The following is a 24,941-nucleotide window of genomic DNA, read 5'->3' as shown; positions in this document are numbered from 1 at the left end:
AATGCATGTGAGAATGTGCTTTTAAAAAACATTAGTAATTTTTAATATTGTCACACTGTAATGTGAAAAAGAGTTTTCGTGATATTTGGGCCTGATTTTCATGAGATTGTTTAACATATGGCCCCCCATTGATCAGATTACATCATTTAAGAACATATTTCTCAATTTTAGTGCACCGTCTGAATACAAGTAACGTTAAATAAATGTTGAATTACAGCACCTTGGCTGAGGCCTTAAAATTTAATGACTGTGTACTGTAAAGTCTTCTACCTATTTGTACCGAATATTCAAGATAATACTTCTTTAAAGCTACTCGCTCATGTTTTTGTAAAATTCGCATGTTATATGTTGAAATAAAGTGTGGCAAATCATAAGAAGTGTTAGAAAATAAGATACCAAAATGGTGGTGGCGCTGGTGAAGGACGTGAATTTTTTCATGCAACTGTGTGGTTAAGGATTTATCTACGCTTAAAGCGGTTCTCCTATGAAAGAGGGAAGATGACTACAGAAACAGAAACAGGTCGTCTTGTGGTTTAGGCGTCAGTTTTCTTTTTTTTTCTTGACTTTACCAGCGTTGGTTCACCCCCCAATAATATCATACTTTTTTATACTAAAGCTGGGGTGGTTTTTTCCTGCAAATTCGATATCATACAGTAAAATCATGTGAAAATAAGTGTTTTTTAGATGCATTACCGGGAAAATAATTGTTGGTCCAAAAACATTAGCGAGTACCTTTAACCAGAGCTGTCACAGAGACAGCGCGCTCGACTTGTCCGCCGCTTTTCGGTGTATGGATTGAAAAGTTTTGGCGAAACATGCATGGATCACTGTTAGATTAGATTTCAATGCAATACATGGTGTGCTGAGATATTTACATAAATTGAATTGGAAAATATTTGAGGTGGTACGCAAAATTGAATTGGAAAATATTTGAGGTGCTACGCAAACTTTAATGTAAATTCTAAGTCGAAAAAGGGGCATAATTCTGTCAAAATGCTCGATACAGTGACCTCCTCCTGTGTACAGGTTGGGGGCATGATGGTGATGGTGAACAAGCGTGCGAAGTTTCAAAGCCAGATGTCAATGGACTTGTAAAATATTTGAGGTGGTACGCAAACTTTAACGTAATTTCTAAATTGAAAAAGGGGCATAATTTTGTCAAAATGCTTGATGGAGTTACCTCCTCCTGTGTACAGGTTGGGGGCATGATGGTGAACAAGTGTGTAAAGTTTTAAAGCCAGATGTCAATGGACTTAGAAAATATTTGAGCGGGTACGCAAACTTTAACATAAATTCTTAGTAGAAAAAGGGGCATAATTTTGTCAAAATACTTGATAGAGTTACCTCCTCCTGTGTACAGGTTGGGGGCATGATGGTGAAAAAGTGTGCAAAGTTTCAAAGCCATATGTCAATGGACTTTGAAAATATTTGAGGTGGTACGCAAACTTAAACGTAAATTCTAAGTAGAAAAAGAGGCATATTTTTGTCAAAATGCTTGATAGAGTTACCTCCTCCTGTGTACAGGTTAGGGGCATGACGGTGAACAATTGTGCAAAGCTTCAAAGCCATATGTCAATGGAAATATTTAAGCTGGTACGCAAACTTTAACATAAGTGGTTACGCCGACGCCGACGCTCGGGTGACTAGGATAGCTCTCCTTATTCTTCGAATAGTCGAGCTAAAAACCATTGGAATATATTCATGGTATGTACTAAAACGCGTCACTCATCAATTAGCTCACCCTATTTGTAATACCTGATACTAGTTGAGTTAACCAGTCTCTTCAACAGGACTGTAAAACCTTCCACACAAATGAAAACAAATGGTGATTTTTCAACAATATTTATTAAAACCAGATGATTACATGAAGAAAACCTTGGGTATACAAAAGGCCATGCTTTTGGAAGGGAAATAACGGGTATTATGCTAAAAACAAATAACAAAGTCAACAAAAGCACCATCTGGGTTTCATAAAAAAATAATAAAACAAGGTGTTCCAAAATATTGCCAGAACTATTAATTATGAACACAGATCAAATTTAATATAACAAAATTACCATTAGGTACATTTGAAAAATAAAGATATCTGTTTTAACATAAATACCATATGCCATTCATAATGTTATTGTTCACAATTCTCATAGCCATAATGCTTTTCTCTAGATAAAGTAGTCGATTAAAAATTTGGTGACAGAGTTCAAAAATAATTTTAAAGAAGAAAACAAAATAATTTTGAGGAATTATCAAAATCAACATTGGTGACTCCTCTACAAATAAATTCAGTCAAATTTGAGTCAAATAGTAAGTTATACCACAGAAGCAGCATTTGACATACATGTAGTTGTGTAATTCAAAACCATCCATCCTTAAATGTGATTATACAAGAAAAATAACTGAAAGCAGATGACTCAAAAAATATCCAAGTGAATATATACATACAGACATTGCAACACCTCAACATATTTTTCAATAAGAGCGCTGCAGAGCAAACAGCAATGCTCAGCTGTTATTTATCAGACAAAAAACAGACATGACTCAAGTATTACACGGGACAGAGATATGGGTCATGCTGAACATGTGCATATTGTCCCTGGCAACATGTGTACCAAGTTTCATTTAAATATCTTAAATGTTTTTAAAGTTATGGCAAAGGCGAAGTTCTTTTCACACTGCATGATGCTGATCACAACAAAACTAAGGCTTTGAAAATACCCATGAGTTTCTTCTTTGAAAAAAATACAAAAATCAAAATAGATGAGCTTAAAGAAAGAAAACAATGAACCCTCTATTGCAGAAACTCTAGTAAGCCTATACACAGCTTACAAGAAAATCACATGACATCAAGCAATGAAAGTTAAGGCAAGTGTTTTTGTTTTTCATTAAAATATCAATTTCCCACATTTTGTTTTCATTAGTATTCCATATACCATAAAAAGTGAGTGCTTTTGCTAAATTCTAAACCACCATGGTTTCCATTAAAACTTTATTCAACAGAAGGACTGACAGCCTTAACTAAAGTTTAAACAATTATTTTAAATGATAAAGAATTAACAAAATATATTTTTACAGTACTGTAACTAAGACATTGTAAAAACTACAACTTAAACTGACTTATATACCTATAATAATAGCACCGCAAATGGATGAACACTCAACTTCTGTTCATAAAAAAGTTCAAGGGGCATAACCGGACATTTATTACATCCAGAGTTGCACATATAGTCCGACACCAAATGTTTGCATATTGTCACTGATAACATGTGTACCAAGTTTCATGTGAATATTTTTGAACGGTTGTCAAAATAACGAAGCATGTCGACGATGCACATTGCAAGGGTCAATGCACGAAGCATGGCGATGATGCCCAAAGCATGGCGATGATGCCCAAAGCATGGCGACGATGCATGAAGCATGGCATTGATGCAGCTGCTGACACAACAGACATGACAATACTTTTTTCCTTAAAAAAACAACAACAGACCATATAAAAATGAAAAGATCAAATGGAAAATAAATATGTTAGTTTATAATCGGAACACTTTATGATTGCAATTGGCATACATTTTGGCACTTTGAATCTAGATTTATTAACAACAAACATCAAGTGAAGCTATGCTAATGATTGATTAACATACAGGACAGCAATCTACAATTAACATTAAGTGGTACATTATACTATACTTAAACAATAAGTGGTACTTTATACTGTACGTAATTTACTATAATAATAGATGCTTAATCTACATGAAGTATTATCTGTCAAACCTATTGAAAATAACTTTTCAACATTGCATTTGTTCGGCTACAAAAGTGTAGCATGGGCTATATGAAAGAAAAGTGTTCAAAAGATCAACACTAAGTTAGCTTTAAAATTTCATATCAATGGAATGCAAAATAAAACAGACAATTGAAGATAAAGGTTTGTTCCAAAGCTGCTTACAAAATGGATAAAGATTGAAGAGGAATGTTAACAATACATAGCATAAGAAAAGGTGTATACAATATACAGGAGAAATTGTACTAACATGAAGTCAAACCACCATGCATAGTCCCATGTTATGAGTATATACCATTGTAAAGTTGCTAAATGAGAGCTATACTGACTAAGATCAATGCAATTTGTCATATTTTTGGACTTTAAGTAGAGGTTTTTACACCACATGTTCTAAACTTTTTTAAACCATAGTCTAAATATATCATCCATATCTTCGATAATGATTTACTTTGAGGCATATTTTTTATATGTGTGGGACAACTTCTCAAAATATATTGGCACTTACTAGCAGGGGCAAGACCAGGAATTTATGTTCAAGGGGGCGTAATGTAGGGGCAGGTACCTGTGCCCCTCCTCAGAGCCGAGATATTTTGGTTTAAAATGTTGGCGGGGGGGGGGGGTTAAGGGGTACTCCCCGTGAATTGATTAACAATTTAAGTCAGAAATGGTGCATTTTGAGCGTATTGTATTACTTTTTTATCCGATATTGACACAAAAAGCAAACTTTGGAATAATTTAGAGGGGGTGCGCAGGTTGCGCCCCCGCCTGAATCCGTTAGTGACAAGTATCAGTGATACGACTTCATAGTGGTAAGACTTTGTGCAATCTACAATATCAATTTGATTAAGAATATTATACTTTTTAGACAAATGAGAATGGGAATATTGTTTTATATAAAGATGAAGTGCATTGAATGCATTATATGACAAACTTTGATTTAAATAGAATATTACATGTTAAAGTATCTATAATTACATTGTACAAATCGGTCTTCTGAAAAGCTCAATCTACATAGATAAGTTAAATTGCCATTGTTGTGATATCGAAAACATGAAATCATATCCTTTTTGACATTTTAGTGTATGGTTAAAACAAACTTTTCTCATTCCTTTAATGGTAAGAAGAAAGGTTGTGCTTTCATCCATATATTTTTTAAATATTAAACCTCACATAAATGTGTCCCTTATTTGTTTATATAAAGCCAATCAGCCATATATCACTGTATTTAAATAAATGACATATTTTTGCCAGCCCGGAGTTTACTGTCAGACTGCACCCGAAGGGGAATGATTCACAGCTGATGCCTTGGTTCATATACACCTTTAGGGGCTGACTGGTCCTTATAATGGCATATGATCCTTACTGGTGTGTAATAGTTTTTAAAAAGTGGTATGCGTTGCGAAAATTTGTGGTCATTATTTTGCCAGTTGTTTCACAGTGAAATGACACCGAAACCTGCATAGAAAATTGAATATGTTAACACTTCTGTTAACAATACATGTCAAATCTGCATTTGTTGACAGACATGTATGATAAACTTTGAGAGTTATAAATTTAACAACATTTACTTCCAATCTACTATCTAGGTACACATAGCGTGAACAAACTTCAAATGTGTCATGTACATATACATTATTGAAGCAATTTAGGCCGATGATAGTCATGTCACTTCTAGTGATAATTGCATAAAATTGCATATCAGAACTCCGAAAAATTCCTAATAGCTAAACACAGAAAGGACTTTATGTTACATATTGAAGATATAAAAAAATGCACAAGCAGCACATTGAGCAATATAAACCACTATATAAAGATCAAACATAAACAACTGCACTTCAAAAAAGTAGGTTAATACTGTGAACACAATGCAGGCGGTTAAGATTCTAAGAATTTTCATCACACAAACTTGATCAATAAAACCACAAAAAACAACAACAGAAAAGTGTTTTGTGAAATTTAAACACAGGTCTTTCATTATGAAAATTACAAACTTTGTTAGAAATTGAATTGAATCGTTTTACAATTTCCTTGCATAATAACAGAGATCAAAGCAATAAAGAGTTATGGGCCATGCTAAACAGGTGTGTAGTGTGTCTTATGTATGTGTACCAAGTTTCATTGAAATATCTAGAATGGCTTTCAATTAAACGCCTCAGATTAAAATAATTGCACAATCAGCTCCTTATCGCCAAAAAATAGATGATCTAAAATGAAAGTGAAGACAGAGCCGTGTCTTAGCAAGCATGATCTTAAATTCATCTTATAATTGAGTACAAGAGCGAAATATCACGGAGGATCGGCAGTTAATTCATTCACTAACCAGTACATTTATCAGTCTTTGTTACCATACAATATATTTCATTGAGTGAATTTGAAGCCCATATCGTAAAAAAATGATTTCTTATCGATGACTATTTCAAATTAGGGGTACTTCAAAATCTTAAATTTTGAACAATTTTACAGCCAATTATTTATTATTGGAAATGCTATTTAAAAAATATTTATTTTAATTTTTAAATTTAATATGTGCACTATTATAAGAACTTCATTAAATAAAGAATTCACAAAAAATGTTATAGGTATATATATATATATAATATATATAAAGCATGCTTAAAAAAACAGTACTATAAAACAAATGACTGCTACATGGGAAACAAAATCAAAACATGAAACACTAAAAACAGATATGATTAAAATGTACTATAATATCATGAATCTAAAATAGTCTATGAACCAAGCCTTATGTTTCTGATTTAGACTAAAAAAGTGAAAAACATTTATAGAAACAATTTCTAGGGCTACACAAATGTTCAGTGTGGTCACAAAGACATTTGTGTGATGCCCAACAGTGATTTTATGTAAACCAACCATTTTCTATTGCTTTCTCATACGTCTTGTTTCGTTAAAGGTATTTGATAGAATTGAATTTATAGAGGATAATTATATAATTTGAAATGCAATACATTTAATGCAATTAACAACATTTAAACTGGAGACCATAAAACCTAGAATCTATACCTCGTTTAAGCACAAAGCACAAGATCGTAAGCTCATTTATATACAAAACAGAACTTCTATGATTTTTCATTAACCATGAACTTCTTAATTATTTTTGTTCATAGACTTGTGGAGAATGTGATTTATTCTGTACTATTACAGATATCATATTGATCAACAAAAAAAATAACAAAATTATTGTTTGCATTTTGATGGCTCTGCCCAATTCAGACTAGAAGGAGTTATGTGTACCACAGAGTACTGGATCCATCAATATCCATAAAAATATTGCAAAAGAGTAAATTGAGTAATACAGTATTAAATGCATATTTTACAATCTTGTCTATATTTACAAAACAATATTGTTACATTATTTTATTGAACACGCATTTTTCAACAAAACTTAAGATTAATAAACTAAGGGGTATTCCATTTAAACATATAACCCCAGGGGAGAAACACTCTTAAATTATACCACCCCCCTACAGAAGCAAATTCACCCTTTTGGGGTCCAAATAAGTGAAAAAAGACACCACCCACACACTATTAAAATAATTTCCTCCCATCCGGGGGTTATATGTTTTACTGGAATAGCCCTAACCAGTGTGTGTATACTATGTGTTAAATGGTGTCATAAGTGCTACATCGGAAGGCAATATTTTGCTTCGCATAAAGGTTTTAAACAAATATAACTTTCCTTTTTCTTCACCATTTTAAATGAAACATGGTACAGTCTACGCCGCTTATGGATCACTGCTTTTGGTCGTTACCAGACTTCGATTGAGAGTTTGGTTTCATGAAACACTTCGACAAACTTTTGCACAATACGGCCGTCTGACGGAGACAGGTTTGTCACTGAAACTAATAACCTTATCAAACTCTGGTAATAAAACAAAGACAGGGCTCTTTCAGCGCCATAGACTGTCCCCTTTGTTTCATTTAAAATGGTGTTGTAAAAGAAAAGTTATCTTTGATTTAAGTATTCATTTTAAGCAAAAATGTTGCCTTCTGATGTAGCATATATGACATAATTTATCACGTGGTATACACACACTGCAAAAACATTAAACAAACAGTACAGTATTAAATGCATATTAAACAATATTTTCTATACTAAGCTGACAATACTGTTACATTATTTTATTGAACACACATTGTGCAACAAAACTTCTGGGCTAAACAACCAGTTAACAGGATTTCCTATAAACTATCAAACAAAGTTTGCATAGGTATTGATAATTTCCCTGAACACAACTAATAAACAAACTAAATAAATAACAAGAGCGCTGCATTGTGAACACCACCACTCATCTGATACTTTACAGTTGAAAAAGGGGCATAACTCAAAAATGATTAAAACCGGAGTTATCAGCATCGCTAAACATGTGGGTATCGTCTCTACTTACTGAGTTTGTACCAAGATATTTGAATATCTTGAGTCATGGCATGACGGAAACAGTGAAGAGTACAACGCCAACAACAACAACAACACAAAGGCTTAGAACACTGAATATTTTTTCTTAAAAAAGTTAAAATTCTATGTAAATATATAATACAGAAAAATTTGATTCAAGGATTAAAATAACATGAATAACATGCATGCAGCATATCAAACCTTTAGATATATTATAACGACTTATGTTGAACACTTGTATTTTACCATTTTTTTCCACAAAAAAACAGTAGAACAAGCATGTTTCAAAATAAACGTATGTTCGTTAGTTACCAAAGCATGCTGCATATTGATGCATATAACAGATTCACAAGTGATTAGATACTATTGATTGAGCTCTTTGTCTACAACTTTATTTCTCTCACTATTGTTCATAGACTTTAATTTATAAAAGAAATAAAATGTAAAACACAGGAAGACAAAGTGCAGATTTAACACGTGAAACACATAACACTCTACATTCTGAATGCCTTAAAAATAAAAAACTATTTTGCATTCAGTAGCTGTAGGGCTCAAATTATAAAAAGTGTGTTATAAACAGAACATTTTAGAGCTGCACTCTCACAGATTCACCATTTTACAACTTTTTTATTTTTTGTGTTGGAAAAAACAAATTTTTGCGTAAACATCTTCAAACCAATGATATAAGATTGCTGACAAACAATCAGATCATAGTTTTTCCTATTTCCGTTCAAAAAAATGTTTTATGGCTTAAACCGTTACTAACATGATGAAAAACTACGATCTGATTTTTTGTCAGCAATCTTATCCGTTACTATCCTTTTAAGAAAAATGCATAAAAGATTTTGAACTTAAATATAAAAATCTGCAATCTAATCTTTTGTCAGCATTCTTTTATCACTGGTTTCCCTGGATATTTGCAAAAATTGGCTCGTTCCAGGACAAAAAATAAAAAAGTTGTCAAAACGTTCAATCTGTGAGAGTGCAGCTTAAAGAAGAGAGCAATATCTAAAACATGCAAAAACCATTAACTCAATTAAAATCCTTTGACCAGTTGGAATGCAACATGTATTTAATTGTTTAACTTATTCTAAACATCTATTTAAAAGATAAAAAGCCAGGGTTTAAAAAGGAAAAGAGTGTTGTAGAAAAGGGACAGGGTGCTGAGGGTGAAATTGGCACATTGTTTCGGGCTGTGAAGAACTATTATAAATTTGACAAAAACAAATGTAAAAAATGTGTTTAATTGAAGTTATTTTAGCTTTCCACTGCCAGATATATTAATTTTGTAAGTATTTTTAATCATATAATAAGCTTTCAAATAAAGCATAGAAATTGTTCGATTATCTACAGCATTCAATTTTAGGAAGGCAGATGGTTGACCATGCTGCTCTTTATGAGGGTATGGAGATGCTAGCCAAAAAAGACAGGATGCAGCTACCTCCTATAACTCTTAAGCTGAAATCGTAATGCTGGTCTAAATAAGGGCAGAGAGGTGCTAGCCAAAAAGGACAGGACAACTCTTTAGCTAAAACCCTAGATAAAGTATAAAGGTATAATGTATTTAATGTAGCAAAAACAAAAGCACTGATATACATGTTATAGCGATTAAGATTTGTGATTTTAACTACCAAAACTCATCTCACTACTCCTATCGTCTAATCTCTAAGAACATGCCAGCACTACTCTTATCAAAAGTTCCGAAACATTTTCTGACTTTTCAGGTACATTCACGGCTTTCCTTTTTCATTATTTTCAATTCTGTTAATTCAAAATTTCCTCCACTTCATCTGTAATCTTTTCAGCTTTTTCTATGACATCATTTTTTGGGGGTAAATTTTCCACCTTTTCAGCAACTTTTTCAGCCTTTTCAGAGACTTTCTTAACTTCACCCGCTTTCTCCTCACCTACATTTTCAGGGACTTCCTCCACCCTGTCCTTGACTTTTTCGGTATTTTTCTCCTTGGTCTTAATTTTAACCGGAGGGGGCGTGGCTCCACACAGGGTTTGTAGGAGACTGGCATACTCAAACCATTCCCCCTCGTCTTTTGTCTGGAACGTGCGACATTTACCTCCCTTTGTGCGCAAGTAAATGCGAAGCTTGGCAGGCGCCTGCTGGATCTTTACTCCTACAGTAAATAGGGAAATGATTATATCAAAATATAATTAACCCTTTTGGGTCCAAATTGAAATATATAGTTAAATAAGTTTTATATGTACTACACTATTTCATGTCCCATCGAAGTTAAGAATGTTTTAACATGGCTATTTTTGGGAAATCAGTTTTTAATGAGTATGAGTCATAATTAATTTTGCATTCAGTCATAAACAGGATACTTATTTTTATTTAAGTACCGTAATGCTATAATATTTTACATTACAAAATAGAATAGCTGGCCAGTTGGGCTTGATTGAGATGCAGGACGGGTACAGGCACAAGTAGGGTGAGGCCTCACGGTCTTATGTTTAACTATGAATATCGAAGACTTTTTCATTCATGCATGCAATTAATCATTGTATAGACTTTCTACTAATTCCTCACAACATTACCTCACTCAGAGAATGATTTGCAACTCTTTTAACATGTTTAATGTTTAAAATGAAAGATTTTGTTACTTCATTTGAAAAAGTTTAGAAACTAATAGTCAAGTTAGTTGTCAAATGTTTGCCTGTCACTGAATGAGTTTCACAGCCTCTTTTCATAAATACCAATTTAAAATGTCTGCCAGCATACTCGCCTTCTACCAAGGCTTCACTGATGATTCCGGGCTTGGGTGTATGTGAGTTTGGTTTGTCGTCATCAAGCCGGACAAGTGGGTTTTCCCTTCACAATCGTGGAAATAATAAATAAATACCAGCCAGAAAATGTACTCAAGTAATCAGATATTATCCCAGTGAAGCTCAAAGAAACCAATGTAGTATAAACTAATAGACATAGCCTACCAATCATCCTACGACTAGACTCGGCCAAGAAACACTTTTGTAAATCGATGACCTTGCTCTGATTTTTAGGATCTGTCTTCTGTTCCTGAAACACATGAAAGTGCAGCTACTGTTTTAACAGACTTAAACATTACTAACATGTAGGCTTTTTGCAAATATCGCCTGATAGTCAAGCACCCAATTCAAAACAATGGAATTTCATTTGGAAATGGTATTTGGAAAAAGTCTATATTGAGAAACACAAAATATACTGCATTTTTTATTTCATCTTGGCTGATATATAATGGTATTTGTTGATTTTATTAGAAGATGAACTTAAATTGCACCAAGAGATCAAGGAAAGAAATTCATCAAAGACAGAGAGGTAAGACCAGGTAACTAAAAACAAACTAAATACAGTCCTTCTGAACTAAATCAAATACTGTCCCAGTGAGCTCAATATGGTCTTTCCGAGCTCAATAGAATCTTTCTGACGGAGCAAAAAATGTCTTTCTGGGCTAAATACAATCTATCAAGATCCAAGCTCAGTTTTTGATAAAACAAATTCACATCACAATTGATGTTTAATCAAACTTAAATTGGCAAAAGACAAACGCTTAACTATTAATGGCTTAAACTGGCATAGGAATTCAGAATACTGTGAAATCATTAATGTTCGTGGGGCATTAATGTTCTTGGTTTTCGTGGGTTGGGTGATCCACGAATTCAAGATCCCACGAAATATAAACCCTTTCTTCACTTTTTCAATTGCCTTGTTACGTACATACTCTAGTATATTATTTACAGAGGTCGCAGTATACAGTGTTAAAACCTGTCTCACTGTATAACTTACGATCATTATTCTGTTAATATATTATAACTGCCTTTAACAAATAATGAACCAAATCAATTAAAAGTGTTTTATGCAGTAAATGACAGTTATAAGCACGTGTTTAAACGTGTGCTGTTAATGAAAATCTCCAAGTTTACAAGATGTGCGTGATGAGTGTCTGTACTCGATTTTTTTATTTAATGAAATAATTAATCGATTACTAGTACATTGAAGGTTACTAAGCACCGAACGTGACAATATATGCACCTTTTCGGTGTTTTCACAGTTTGCAAAATTCTGAATTGGCATTCAATGGCTTCCCCTATCTGTATTTATGATCAGGGTACATCTTCTTTTATTACCTTTATTCCCAATTAAATCGATAAGTGACATGGGTATATGCACTAATTGGCATGTCGTACCACATTAGCGAGTGTCATAAACCGAGTGACGTAGAAGACGGAAATCACGGGCCAGCACGTGGATATTATGCTGACGATCTAGGACGATCGCATCTACGATTTTTTTTTTCAAAAATGAAAATCCACGAATTCAAGTACCCGCGAAATTGTTTTTTTTCGGCAAACCACGAAATTTCATGCCCACGAACATTAATGATTTCACAGTATTATTTTCTATAATAACCATATGTGGGAAAGTTCCTGTTAGCTTATCTTTTAACTTTATGGGCTTTAATACTCCAGCATTGGTTGGCTCACCTTTGACCTGTATGGGCTCTCATACTCCAGCATTGGTTTGCTTACCTTTGACCTGTATGGGCTTTCATATTCCAGCATTGGTTTGCGTACCTTTGACCTGTATGGGCTTCCATACTCCAGCATTGGTTGGCTTACCTTTGACCTGTATGGGCTTTCATACTCCAGCATTGGTTGGCTTACCTTTGACCATTATAGGCTTCTATACTCCAGCATTGGTTTGCGTACTTTTGACTGGTATGGGCTTCCATACTCCAGCATTGGTTGGCTTACCTTTGACCTGTATGGGCTTTCATACTCCAGCATTGGTTGGCTTACCTTGACCTGTATGGGCTTTCATACTCCAGCATTGGTTGGCTTACCTTGACCTGTATGGGCTTTCATACTCCAGCATTGGTTGGCTTACCTTTGACCTGTATGGGCTTTCATACTCCAGCATTGGTTGGCTTACCTGCTTCTATACTCCAGCATTGGTTGGCTTACCTTTGACTGGTATGGGCGTCCATACTCCACCATTGGTTGGCTTACCTTTGACCTGTATGGGCTTTCATACTCCAGCATTGGTTGGCTTACCTTTGACCTGAATGGGCTTTCATACTCCACCATTGGTTGGCTTACCTTTGACCTGTATGGGCTTTCATACTCCAGCATTGGCTGGCTTACCTTTGACCTGAATGGGCTTTCATACTCCAGCATTGGCTGGCTGTCTCTTAGGAGAACTCGTACAAAACGCCAACCCTTTCTCAGGGATTTCTGAAAGGTCAAATACATAATTTAAAGGATAATTGTGGTGTGTTTTTGTCATGATATTCATGTTATTTCATAATCTGAACACCTTAAGTGATAATTTCATGAGTGACACTTCCAAAATTAATCATTTAAACTTTCAGTGTTCGAAACACAGATGCCGTAACATCAGAATGATTGATAATGAAGTCATTCTAGAAGTGATGTTAATGATAACAGGCTTTAAACAAATTTTGTGTGTGTTTTATTATGAAATTTAAAACCCTTAAAGCTTTAAACAGTGGAGTACTTTAACACCATTCTCCAGTGATGACAATTACATTCTTTTCTTAAATAAAGGTTTATAAAAAATATTTCTTTTAAAATGCCTACCTACCCTACCAGTTATTTAAAAGGGTGTAACCATAACCAAACAATTAATTATTTAGGCCTAAATAAAATTTCATTTAGCATGTATACTCAATACAGTGCTTAAAATTTTAAGTTGAAATAAAATGCTAGTTTTTAAAAGTAGAATACATCAGAACAAAATGCCCGCATATTTATGACAACAGGTGAAACTCCCCCCAGTTGAAGGCAAAATCCACTGTGACAGTATTCATTTAACTTCCTCAGTCATTTCCAAACATGAGTTTATTTCCTTAAATTTTCATTGTCAAATTAAAAAGAAAAGTATAAGTGTTTTTAACTAGAGCTGCAACGATTCACTTAAAGCTCGATTCGACTCGATTCCGATATCAAACGTGTTGATTCAATTATTTTCGATTCGATTCATGACTTATTGCTGTATTTAATATTAATTTATATCGTATATTTAAAGTATATTTAAGCATTGCAATGATGGAAAACTAGGACAGTGTTTCATCAAGAACAAATTTAAATTAAAATAACTATCTGTTTACAAAGTAAAATAACAAACAAAAATAGCACACACTTATTACAGAAACAATCTGTTGATACATTTTTAATGAAAAACTAAACATGACAATGATTTGTTATTCATTTAAATTTAATTAACAGATAGTTCCTGTTATAAATGTGTGGTGTTTTTCTGGCAGACTTTCTTTAAGTTTGAACACATCAATAGAGTGATTCCTTTTCAAATGCTACATGAGCTTAGTTGAGCTGACAGACTTTGGATATCATTTCACATGTTGCTTTTTGTATCAATCCCTCGCTGGGCCTGAAATGTGCTCACTCTCTTGATTTTAGTATTTAAGGTGCATCTTTCAATGAGGGAGACGCCATGTGACTAGGCTAGTAAGAATGAAACTCTATAATTGATTGGATGCCAGATTAACTATTAACAATTTGCACGCCACATATTAAAGGGTTGTTTAGAATGCGGATACAACAGGTCATTTTGTACATGCATGTTTAATATGCCGATCAAATTGAATTTTGGGGTTTCCATATCAAATCAAATCGGTGTGTTTAAAACTGTTTTTTTTTGCTGCATTGAAGCTAATAGTTGCACCTCTATTTTTAACATAAAGTAATATAATTAATTCAATAAATAACATAACATGTTGTTGTTTTTTAGAAATTATATCATACGACCATATATCATTGAGATAATTAAATTAGGAAAAAGACTTAAGTTAGGAACGCCGCCTCTCATTATGATTTATCATTGTATGAAGTTTTATGCTATTCCATCAAGTAGTTTTCAAGTTACTGTCCGGACAAAAGTTTGACAAAAAAAACAACACAGAAAAAGGCAATAACTCTGTAATTTGCTAAAATAGTGTAGTGATTCATGTATTCATGTACACTGAACTCCTTCTCATTGTGCTGTACCATTGTATGAAGTTTTATTACATTCCATCCAATAGTGTTCAAGTTATGCCCCAGACAAGAAAAAGTAACAAAGGGCAGTAACTCTGTAATTGGCTGAAAAAGAATTGCCATTCCTGTACACTGCACTTCCTCTCATTATGATCTATCACTGTGTAAAGTTTTATTAAATTTCATCCAATAGTTTTCAAGTTATGCTCCGGACAAGAAAAAGTACCAAGGGCTGTAACTCTGTAATTAGCTGAAAAAGAATTGTGGTTCCTGTACACTGCACTCCCTCTCATTATGATATATCACTGAATGAAGTTTTATAAAATTCCATCCAATAGTTTTCAAGATATGCCCTGGACAAGAAAAAAGTAACAAAGGGCAGTAACTCTGTAATTAGCTGAAATAGAGTTATGGATCTTGTGCACATCACTTCCTCTCATTGTGCTTCACCATTGTGTTAAGTTTTAATAAATTCCATCAAGCAGTTTGCATGTTAATGTCTGGAAAAAAAATGACAGCAAAAAACAAAAAAAGGGCAATAACTCAGTAATTAGCTAAAGTAGAGTTATGGTTCTTGCACACTGCACTTCCTCTCATTGTGCTTTACCATTGTATGAAGTTCCAATCAATTCCATCCAGTACTTTTCAAGTTATACTCCGGACAAAAAAAAGTAACAAAGGGCAATAACTCAGTAATAGGCAAGAATAGAGTTATGGTTATTGTACATTGCACTTCCTCTCATTATTCTCTACCATTGTATGAAGTTGAATCCAATTCCATCCAGTAGTTTTTAAGTAATGCTCCGGACAAGGTAAATTGCAACGAACCGACCGACAAACCGACAGACCGACCACAGGGAGACTCCAATATACCCCCTTCAAACTTCGGTTGTTGGGGGTATAATGATGCAAACAATTTAAAAGATTGTTTAAAAGACTAAATCCTATACAAATGTTAAAACCACTTGTCAATTCAGCGATTATTTATGGAATGACCTGGTTGATTGATGTCATTATAGGGCGATGAACGCAGTTGGGCTGGTTAAAGTATGTGGAGTTGACGCATACATTATCCAGCCTACTGCATTCAAATCCCCTATAATGACATCAATCCAGCAATTCATTACTTATATTTACACCAATTGCTCATTATTTCTTTCCAGAACTGTTAAAAATACTTCATTTCATTTTTGAAAACCTTATAGTAAATCTTTCTCACCCATGCTGTAAATAGAACAACCTGACTGTAACCGGTAACAGGTTATCATATAACGTCACAATAACACAGGACAAATTTATAACTTAATGCCAATAATGGTTGATATGCTAAATCACTTTTAAATGTAAAATTAAAATGCTAATGACAACAATACATTCAACATATCATAAATTAACACATTCCAATAAGCTGGTTTAAGTTTTTCTTGGCCTGCTGACACAATACAAGCAATAACAAGATCAACAATCAAGTGTGTACTTATTACTTCAAAGTCCTTGTGTTAACTACATAATTGTGACATTATGATTAAAGCGACAGTCCGCAAAAGTAACCGTATTTCAAAAGTTTTTAATAAGTTCCACATTGTTTCAGACCGACTGAACCGCAATTATTTTTTAAAAAATCGCTTTAATAACTTAGATTTAACAAATTAAAAATTGCCGAAAGTTGCTATTTTTAGACGGCAAAAGAGAAAGTAGGTCTACGGTTTTTCCGACTTCTCTTGGGGGCGATACTATTTCCCGGTCCCGGTCTCATCCGGTCCCGGTCTCCTCCGGTCTCTGTTTTATAGTAGCTATCGGGCGTGATCAAAAAGGTGTTAATGACCGCGGGGGGTAATAGGATTACAAAAGATTACAGTTGATTAAAACATTAGATATTTGATGATAATTATGTCACTATTTATTTCAAATTTTATATCAATAAAACATAAAATAAATTTAGGCAAAGATAAAAACATGAAATATGCACATGTACTGAAATTAATGTCATGAATAACAAACACATTGAGTGTGTGTTTTTTTCATATTAAATTCAGTTATAAGTATACTATTGATAATAGTAATACAAAAAATAACAATGCTTGACTACATGTAAATCAGATATGAGTCGGATATGCAAACATGGAATTTTTCAATTGTAATCATTTATGCTTAAAAAAATTTATGTCGGGGGGGGGGGGGGGGGGGGGGGGGGGGGGGGTAAACATAAAAGGAAGAACAATAACATAACATAATTTAAAAGGTGCAATTCTAAGTTACTTCATACTCTAGCCGTCCTCAATCTTTTATGCAACAAACATGAGCATTTGTACTGCATCGCATCTTTCTCTACACCTTTAACACGAATTGCATAAATAGTGTATACCTATAACAAATTGCATAAATTAAGACATAATGTTTATATATTTTATACCATTTTGTTACATATAAAAACAAATAAGATTGTCAAAATCGTGTTATAAACATCAGCAACACAATCCGTTGCCTGGGGCCATAAGTTATGAACCGGGAATTATGAGACCGGATTTTACGAGGAGAAACCGGGAAATAGTATCGCCCTGCGCATGCGCAAGAACTTTGGAATCCCACTGTTTTTTCTATTTATATAACCGTTAACTCTCGGGGGCCGATAGTTAAGAAGAGATATTGAAAATGACACGAAAAACTCATTTCTAGGTCGATTTGAACCAAAAATTTTTTGGATTCGTCAGTCAGGAATGCTGATCAACACATAGATTTTTTTTTTTTTTTTTCATGGCTAATTTGCCCGATTTGCGGACTGTCGCTTTAACCAAAAACAAGTATGGAGTAAGAGAGTACAACAAATTAGGCCATGCAATATTGATCCTATGGTTTGCAACATTGGGCACCATTTTAGCTTTAAAAAACAACAACATACCATAACACAAAATACTAATTTAGGCAAAGAAATAGAGGATAACTCTTTGTTTCAGTTTAAGATCACAACTTATTATACACTTTCTGTTTAGAAATGTTAGACCACTTTTTCTTCCAAATCAACATCAGCACACTAGGAATGAGAAACAATTTGAACGATGTAATTTCTAAAATGACATTGTGATGCTTTCTTTATGATTATCATCAAGGGCATTTGTTGTAAAGAAAATAAAGGCCGTTTGTTTGTTTGTTTTCTGCCTAGTTGGAAGGTTTTTTTAATAGATACCAGACACTAAACATAGGATCAATTTGGTATAGCCTTAGTACAAACTTCAACAAACCTTCTTGCACAGGAACCCAGCCTTTATAATTTTCCCCTTCTTAACTCGTTCAACAATTTTCCCATCATCCTCGTCATCAGACAGACTCGAGTCACTGTCAGAACTGTCAAAGTAGCTGTTCCGCTGAACTCCCAGGTTTAGAGACGTCTATGAAAAAAATGTATGAGTTGTGAAATGTTTATTTTTCTCACAACCTTATTAAATCTTATTTTTGCTAAAAAAAATATTGTCTTCTTCTACATCAATTTCACAAGCCAGTAATATGTATTAATTTAAAGCTGCACTCCCACAGTTTGAACGTTTTGACATTTTTTTATTTTTTTTTGTCTTGAAACGAGCCAATCTATTTGAAAATGCATGGAAACTAGTGATATATGACTGCTGACAAAAATTCAGAACACAGATTTTCATATTTAAGTTCAAAATAGATGTTTTATGCCCTTAGTAACGGTTTAAGACATAAAACATTAATTTTCGAACAAAAATATAAAATATAGCGATCTGACCTTTTGTCAGCAGTCATATATCACTAATTTGCAGATATATACACAAAAATTGGCTCATTCCAAGACAAAAAATAAAAAAGTTGCCAAAACGGTAAATCTGTGAGAGTGCAGCTTTAAGACTAAAGTAAAAGCTTTACAAGTAATTAAGAGCTTCATCAACAAATTCCTTGTGTTTTTTCTCTTAAATGTACATCTATCAGAATAAAAGCTTAACACTATTTATTTACAGCTGGTTAAATAAAATTATCTATAATAGATACAATGTACACTGTGCATACTCAATTGATCAAGCCATCAATGACTAAGTATCAGTGATTTTTTTGGTGTGCAATTAGCTGACTTCTAAAGGCTGTTTCTCCTTGTGAAAAGCTATCTATTTTTCCCAAAATTTTATCAATTCTTCCCAATTTGACAAATGCAGATTACATTAATGAATTAAAAAGCAATGAATTTGTTGAAATATAATCAAAATCTTGACAATTACTCTTCCAGCATAATGTATGCATTAAAAAGTAAAAACATGCATAATTGCCATTATATTAGCTGTTTTGGTCTGATTTTGGTATTTTTCCCAAAGTTGACTTTTTTCCCAAATTTTCAAGGCACAGGCGTTAAAAATAATTCCAAAAAAATTCACTGAGTATAATTTTTTTATCATCATCATGTCAAAAACAGAAAACTAAAACCTGAGCACATACAAATCTGTAGAGTTTCTCATCATCCTTGAAACTCTGAGAAGCCCCTGCTGCGCCGTCTGACACATCCACTTCCTGTAGGTGGCCTAATTTCAGGAGACTCTGCGCCATGGCAATACCATCGCCACGGCGACGCACAATATTCCATCTTAGTAACCACTTGATGATGTCACTTCCTTTGAAGCAGTTTTTGTGGACAATGCCATTGCGAACGTGGTTGGTCATTTCTACACCAGCATCAGGGTCTTGCAACGCTCCCAATACCTCACTGTAAAATAAGTGTAATAAAATAAGTTAATAGTGGCCAAACCAAATCATTAATACAGCCCATAATATTTGTTTTTAATAGCATGTTTCACTCTGGTTTAGTCATCCCATAGCATTAAAAATATTTCCCTATCATACACCATTGCAAAGTGCAGGTCTTGCCACTGGTACACTAAACAATGTTTTACAAAAGACCTAATAAAAATAAGCTGTCTTCAATAATTGATGAGTTGCCAAAGCAATTATTTCAACTTGTCGAGATAATTTCGCTGAGGTTTTCCAGTTAATCCATTTGGATAATGCATCCACATGTTGTAATTCATTTACAAAATATAGTTCCATTATTGGTGAAGTAATTCTATGATTAACAAATGGAGACTAGTCAATTTAAACATAATAATATATTGATATAGAGCGCGCTTGATGAAATCTAAAATTAAGCATTAAAGTATTAATATAAACTCTTTACCTCACATTTGCTTTTGCTCTAAACGGTTGAAACTTTACTGGGCTATTTGAGGTCTGAAAAAAACACAAAACACCTGACATGAATTGTCTAGAATACACTGTCACTTACATGTATAAGCAAAGAGGGCTAAGGAGTGAACGCCAAGGCTAGACTGGTCTTGTTTTTTTTTATGAACAGGAGGCAATCATTTTCAAAGCCAGAGTTATGCACCTTGCTATTAAAACATGAGCGTATGTTGCTTGATGAATTTGAGCTATGACCAAGGTTAAAGAGTTTGAACAACGCAGCTGATGACAACACATAGGCTATCACAGATAAGCAGCATATTTTACTTAATTATGCCATTCATACCACAGAAAATGCAATTAAAATGATAAAAAGTGTATGAAAATGCATACAATAGGAAAGTTTACGCAGCTTTTGTGTGATCAAAGCATATTTATAAATTTGACATAATAATAATATCTTAGACAAAAGCACTCTTTGTTTAAAAGGGTTCTTCCAATCAATACATCTCTCGTTGTTTAGGCAATTGGAAAAACACAATACAGTACAAATCATAAACAAAATCAAGCATCTAATAATATAAATCATTAGCGCTTAATACAATACTTATCATATACCAAAACATTTCTGAAAATCAATTACCCATAATCAAAAAACTGCTTTAATGAGAGGCAGATTCAGAGCTACAGATAAGGGTTGTAATAGGCGTAAATACACTTTAAAAATCACCCATTACGACATAAAATCAAACAGCTGTTCGTACCGGTATGATTTAAATAAATTAATAGGGTGTAACGTTCTTCTTAGTATTTTTCACCATTTTTACGCTAGCTGTTTTGCTTAGCATTTTGGTCCGTTTTTACGCTAGCTGTTTTGCCTTAATGTTAACGAGGCCGTTTTCCAGCTAAAAAAGCTCCTTCTTCCCAGAAAAATATGCTATTGAACTTTGTTACCAGAGAAACTACTGAATCCACTTCATCTTTTGTTAAAGCAATATTAAATAAATTGTTATTCATGACACTGTTAATAAAAAAGCTCCTTCTTCCCAGAAAAATACGCTATTGAACTTTGTTACCAGAGAAACTACTCAACCTACTTCATCTTTTGTTAAAGCAATAATAATGATGTTATTCATGACACTGTTAATACTTGTGTTGCAAATTCAAGTTAAAAGAAGAAGCATGTTGGTGATAAGTTGCAGGAAAACACTAAAAAAGCATGGTTGTCGGCGTAACACTTGAAACACTTGAGACCAAAAGAGCCTTCAGCTATGGCACGCAAAAAAGAAGAGACAAACCAAGAGATTTACAGAAGGCTATAAGCCAAGAAAGCTAATTAGTAAAGATGTTTAAATTAATCAGGACTTGTGAATTTAACATTTGAATTTTGTGTAAGTTCTTATATATGCACTATAAAAGTTCATTAAATAAAATAAGTCGTTCATATTTGTAACTTAATGTACCAATACACTTTAGAAATCTCCATTACACGTTAATGAATGACCCAAGGGTGTACCATACACTTTACTAGATTTCATAAGGGTGTAAAATACACCTTAAGTTAAAAAGTTATCTGTAGCTCTGCAGATTATTTTTTTAAATCCCAAATTGCATTGATTCGTACTATAAAGCAGAAATACTCGTTGCAAATATGACTTTTGTAGTTGCATACTTCTAGGTTTAAAATTCAACCATATTAGGTATATTTTATGCAATATGCAAGTTATCTTTGTAACCACTTCATTTTCAAATCACTTGGTTAAAAAATTACAAGAGCTGTCAGAGTATTGACTAACCTCTCCACCAAGTTTGAGGACGCTACGTCTTAGTGTTCTCTTCATATTGATCAGACAAGGTTTTTGTGTAGAAGTTCACTCTTTTGACCTCCCAACCTCAAAATCGATAGGTGTTATCTGCTGGTCATTACCAACCTCCCGACCAAGTTTGATGACTGTAGGACCAAGCATATACTCTATTTAGCAATAGGACCAGCTTTTTGTGTCCAAGGTTACCACAACCATGACCTTTGACCTATTGACTTCAAAATCAATGGAGGCCATCTTGTGGTCATGACCAGCTTCCCTCCCCAAGTTTGAGGACTGTAGGACCAAGCATACTCTTTCAATCAGACAAGCGTTTCATGTCCAAGATTACCACAACCTTGACCTACTGACCTGAAAATCAATACGGGTCATCTGCTGGCATCCCTATCATATTTGAGGCGTAAAAATACTCATGTTATAAACCAGACAAGGTTTGGTCTAATAACCGAGGGACCAACAGACAGAAACTTGCAATATACGCTCATATTTATATATATATATATACCCAGTGCAAAAGTCTGAATACCCAGTGCAATAATAATCAGTGGGTAATACTAAATTCATAAAAATTCTTAACTGCAATAGCCCACTTTTTACCCTTCAAAAACAGGTAAGCTAAAAAAAAGATGAAATGTCCTAGTACACAAAATAAGATTAAATGTGATATATCTTTTAAAACTGCTTTGATATAATAAGAATATCATATCATAATATGTATGAAAAAATTTAATATAGGTATTGAAATTCAATGCAAATTTAAATTACCTGACTAGAAGTGGTGATAGAGCGAATAACTGCCCCAATAGCATGTGCCCATCTGTCCCGATCTTGGAGTCCGGCAGCCAGGAAGAGCATCTCCGTGCCATTGGGGCTTGTCAGCTTGAAGGCTCTCTGTGGAAACATGGAAATGTCATTACTTTCTGAACCAAGGTGAGATCGCCAATGCTCTCCTGTTGTTGTATTGTTCAGTCAAACAAAAGAGCATAATTCAACAATTATCAAAGCCAGAGTTATGGGCATATCATGGACTTATTGTCTCTGACAATGTGTGTACCGGTACTAAATTTCATTTTGAAAAGTCTTGAACAGATTTTGAGTTTTGGGCAAAGTTACTTTTTTTCCGCATACATATACAATGCCATCACTATCTCAAGTTTTTTTCCTTCTTTTATTGTAAAATCAGACATGCTAATAAAGTATGAAAGTAGGGACTTAAGATTAGTATATTTTAAGTTTCTGTAAAGACTAACATCAATATTGACTTCAGGCTCATCATAGCAGGGGCAGACCACTGATGCTCCCTGTAGAGGTATAGACTCAATCAGGACAGATTTATCTCTCTTGATGAAACATCGCAGTTCATCTTCATTCAGGGTAAACCAGTTCAGCTTCCAACGTTTGATCAGCTGGAATAAAAAACCCAATGCACTATGTATTTTGTTTATAAAAATAAAGTAAGATTTATTTAGTTTGCAATGAAAAATATTACAGTTAAAATACATGTAAGCTCAGATGAGCTTTGAAAGGGACTAGACTCCAGATGGTCCCAAAATCAACAAATACAGTATTTCCTCAAAACAAGTCTAGAATTATCAATAAGAACTAGTATTAGGTTGATAATACATCATTTTCAAGATAAAAAAATACCCATTTAAAAAATTTGAATTGGAAAAATATGCAAAAACTGCAAAACATACATGACTGTGTCATATTCTATGTACACATGTACACAATGATATCAATTTTATAGATTTTTTGAAAATTTTCTTCTTTCTTGCAATGGTATCATCTGGTGTCTAGACCTTTTAAAGTAATGGACATAATTATTTACAGTCTTAAAATCTGCTATGTAAACGTGATTTTTAATCATTTAGCATTCCTGTTTGACAAGCAGTCATTGACGGCACACACTATTAAACTGTACCTTATTTAGAAAGAAATATGACTGCCCAGTAGCAGATATTACCTAGTTTAAAGGAAACTTAAATGTAATATACGAATTTAGGTATGTTCATAGTAATTTTGAATCAGCTAGAAGTTTGAGAAAATGCAGCTAGTTATGAAAAGAATTTAACATTAAAAAGATTTGTGTAAAATGAGTTATGGGGTCGTGATTCTGATAATGCTAAAGTATTAGGTAACTTGATAGCTCTAGTGCATATTTACCACTGTTCACAAAAACAATGTCTTTTAAGATTTGAACAGTACTGTAAATATGCCAAGTTGTTTGGTTTTAACCACTTTGTTGTTGTGAGCGGCCTGTGATGCATTACGCCCTACACAGTAACGATGTAGAAGATCAAGTTGCAAGGAAGTGGTACGAACGTCTTTGGTAACGAATATTGATTTTTATAAATTTCGAGTAAATTGATGCAAAATGAAATTTGGTACAAAATAAAACAGTAAAAATATCAGCACGATTATATTTTTATCAAATAGATTAAATGTATTTACCCATTTCAACAAATAACCTGTCTTTACGACTGATATTTCCTTTTCCATTAAAATGAGTACGAATCAAATGAAACAGACTAATCCCAAAGTTTTATACAGGCTACATACAACTATTCGCTGAAAGTTATTTTTTGACACGAATGCGACAAGTCAGAGTTACATGTTGTATCTTTCACACACGATTTATCTCTGAACAATATCTGGGACCAACAGTAATCTTACTCCCAGACAATATATATATATATATATATTTATATATTGACTACAATCAAAACAAAACTTCTTAATA

General features: G+C 33.6%; 1 protein-coding gene across 1 annotated transcript; it reads right to left on the bottom strand.

Annotated features, from left to right (window-relative positions):
• Window positions 1-1,826: 1,826 nt before the first annotated feature.
• Window positions 1,827-24,735, bottom strand: LOC128217364 (pleckstrin-like). The gene is made up of 9 exons (XM_052924479.1): window positions 24,653-24,735; window positions 23,449-23,604; window positions 22,964-23,089; window positions 20,371-20,423; window positions 19,638-19,902; window positions 18,434-18,580; window positions 13,323-13,412; window positions 11,133-11,217; window positions 1,827-10,318 (listed from the first exon to the last, which is right to left on the bottom strand). The coding sequence occupies exons 1-9, from the start codon at window positions 24,698-24,700 to the stop codon at window positions 9,954-9,956; spliced, it is 1,335 nt and encodes a 444-aa protein (XP_052780439.1). The 5' UTR covers window positions 24,701-24,735; the 3' UTR covers window positions 1,827-9,953.
• Between the last annotated feature and the right edge of the window lie 206 nt (window positions 24,736-24,941).

Source organism: Mya arenaria, chromosome 14 (assembly GCF_026914265.1).
Source record: "Mya arenaria isolate MELC-2E11 chromosome 14, ASM2691426v1".
Lineage (NCBI taxonomy): Eukaryota > Metazoa > Mollusca > Bivalvia > Myida > Myidae > Mya > Mya arenaria.
The sequence above is the reverse complement of the archived record's forward strand: the minus strand, read 5'-3'. Positions and strand labels throughout refer to the sequence as shown.

Bases quoted from the DNA above. Each gene is read 5' to 3' on its own strand.
- LOC128217364 (XM_052924479.1), bottom strand. From the start codon at position 24,700: ATGGAAAAGGAAATATCAGTCGTAAAGACAGGTTATTTGTTGAAATGG. The intron at 20,424-22,963 runs GTAATTTAAATT...TGTTTTTTTCAG, and splicing joins CTATCACCACTTCTAGTCAG to ACCTCAAATAGCCCAGTAAA. The intron at 18,581-19,637 runs GTATGTGCTCAG...TTTTTTTCATAG, and splicing joins ATGAGAAACTCTACAGATTT to ACGTCTCTAAACCTGGGAGT.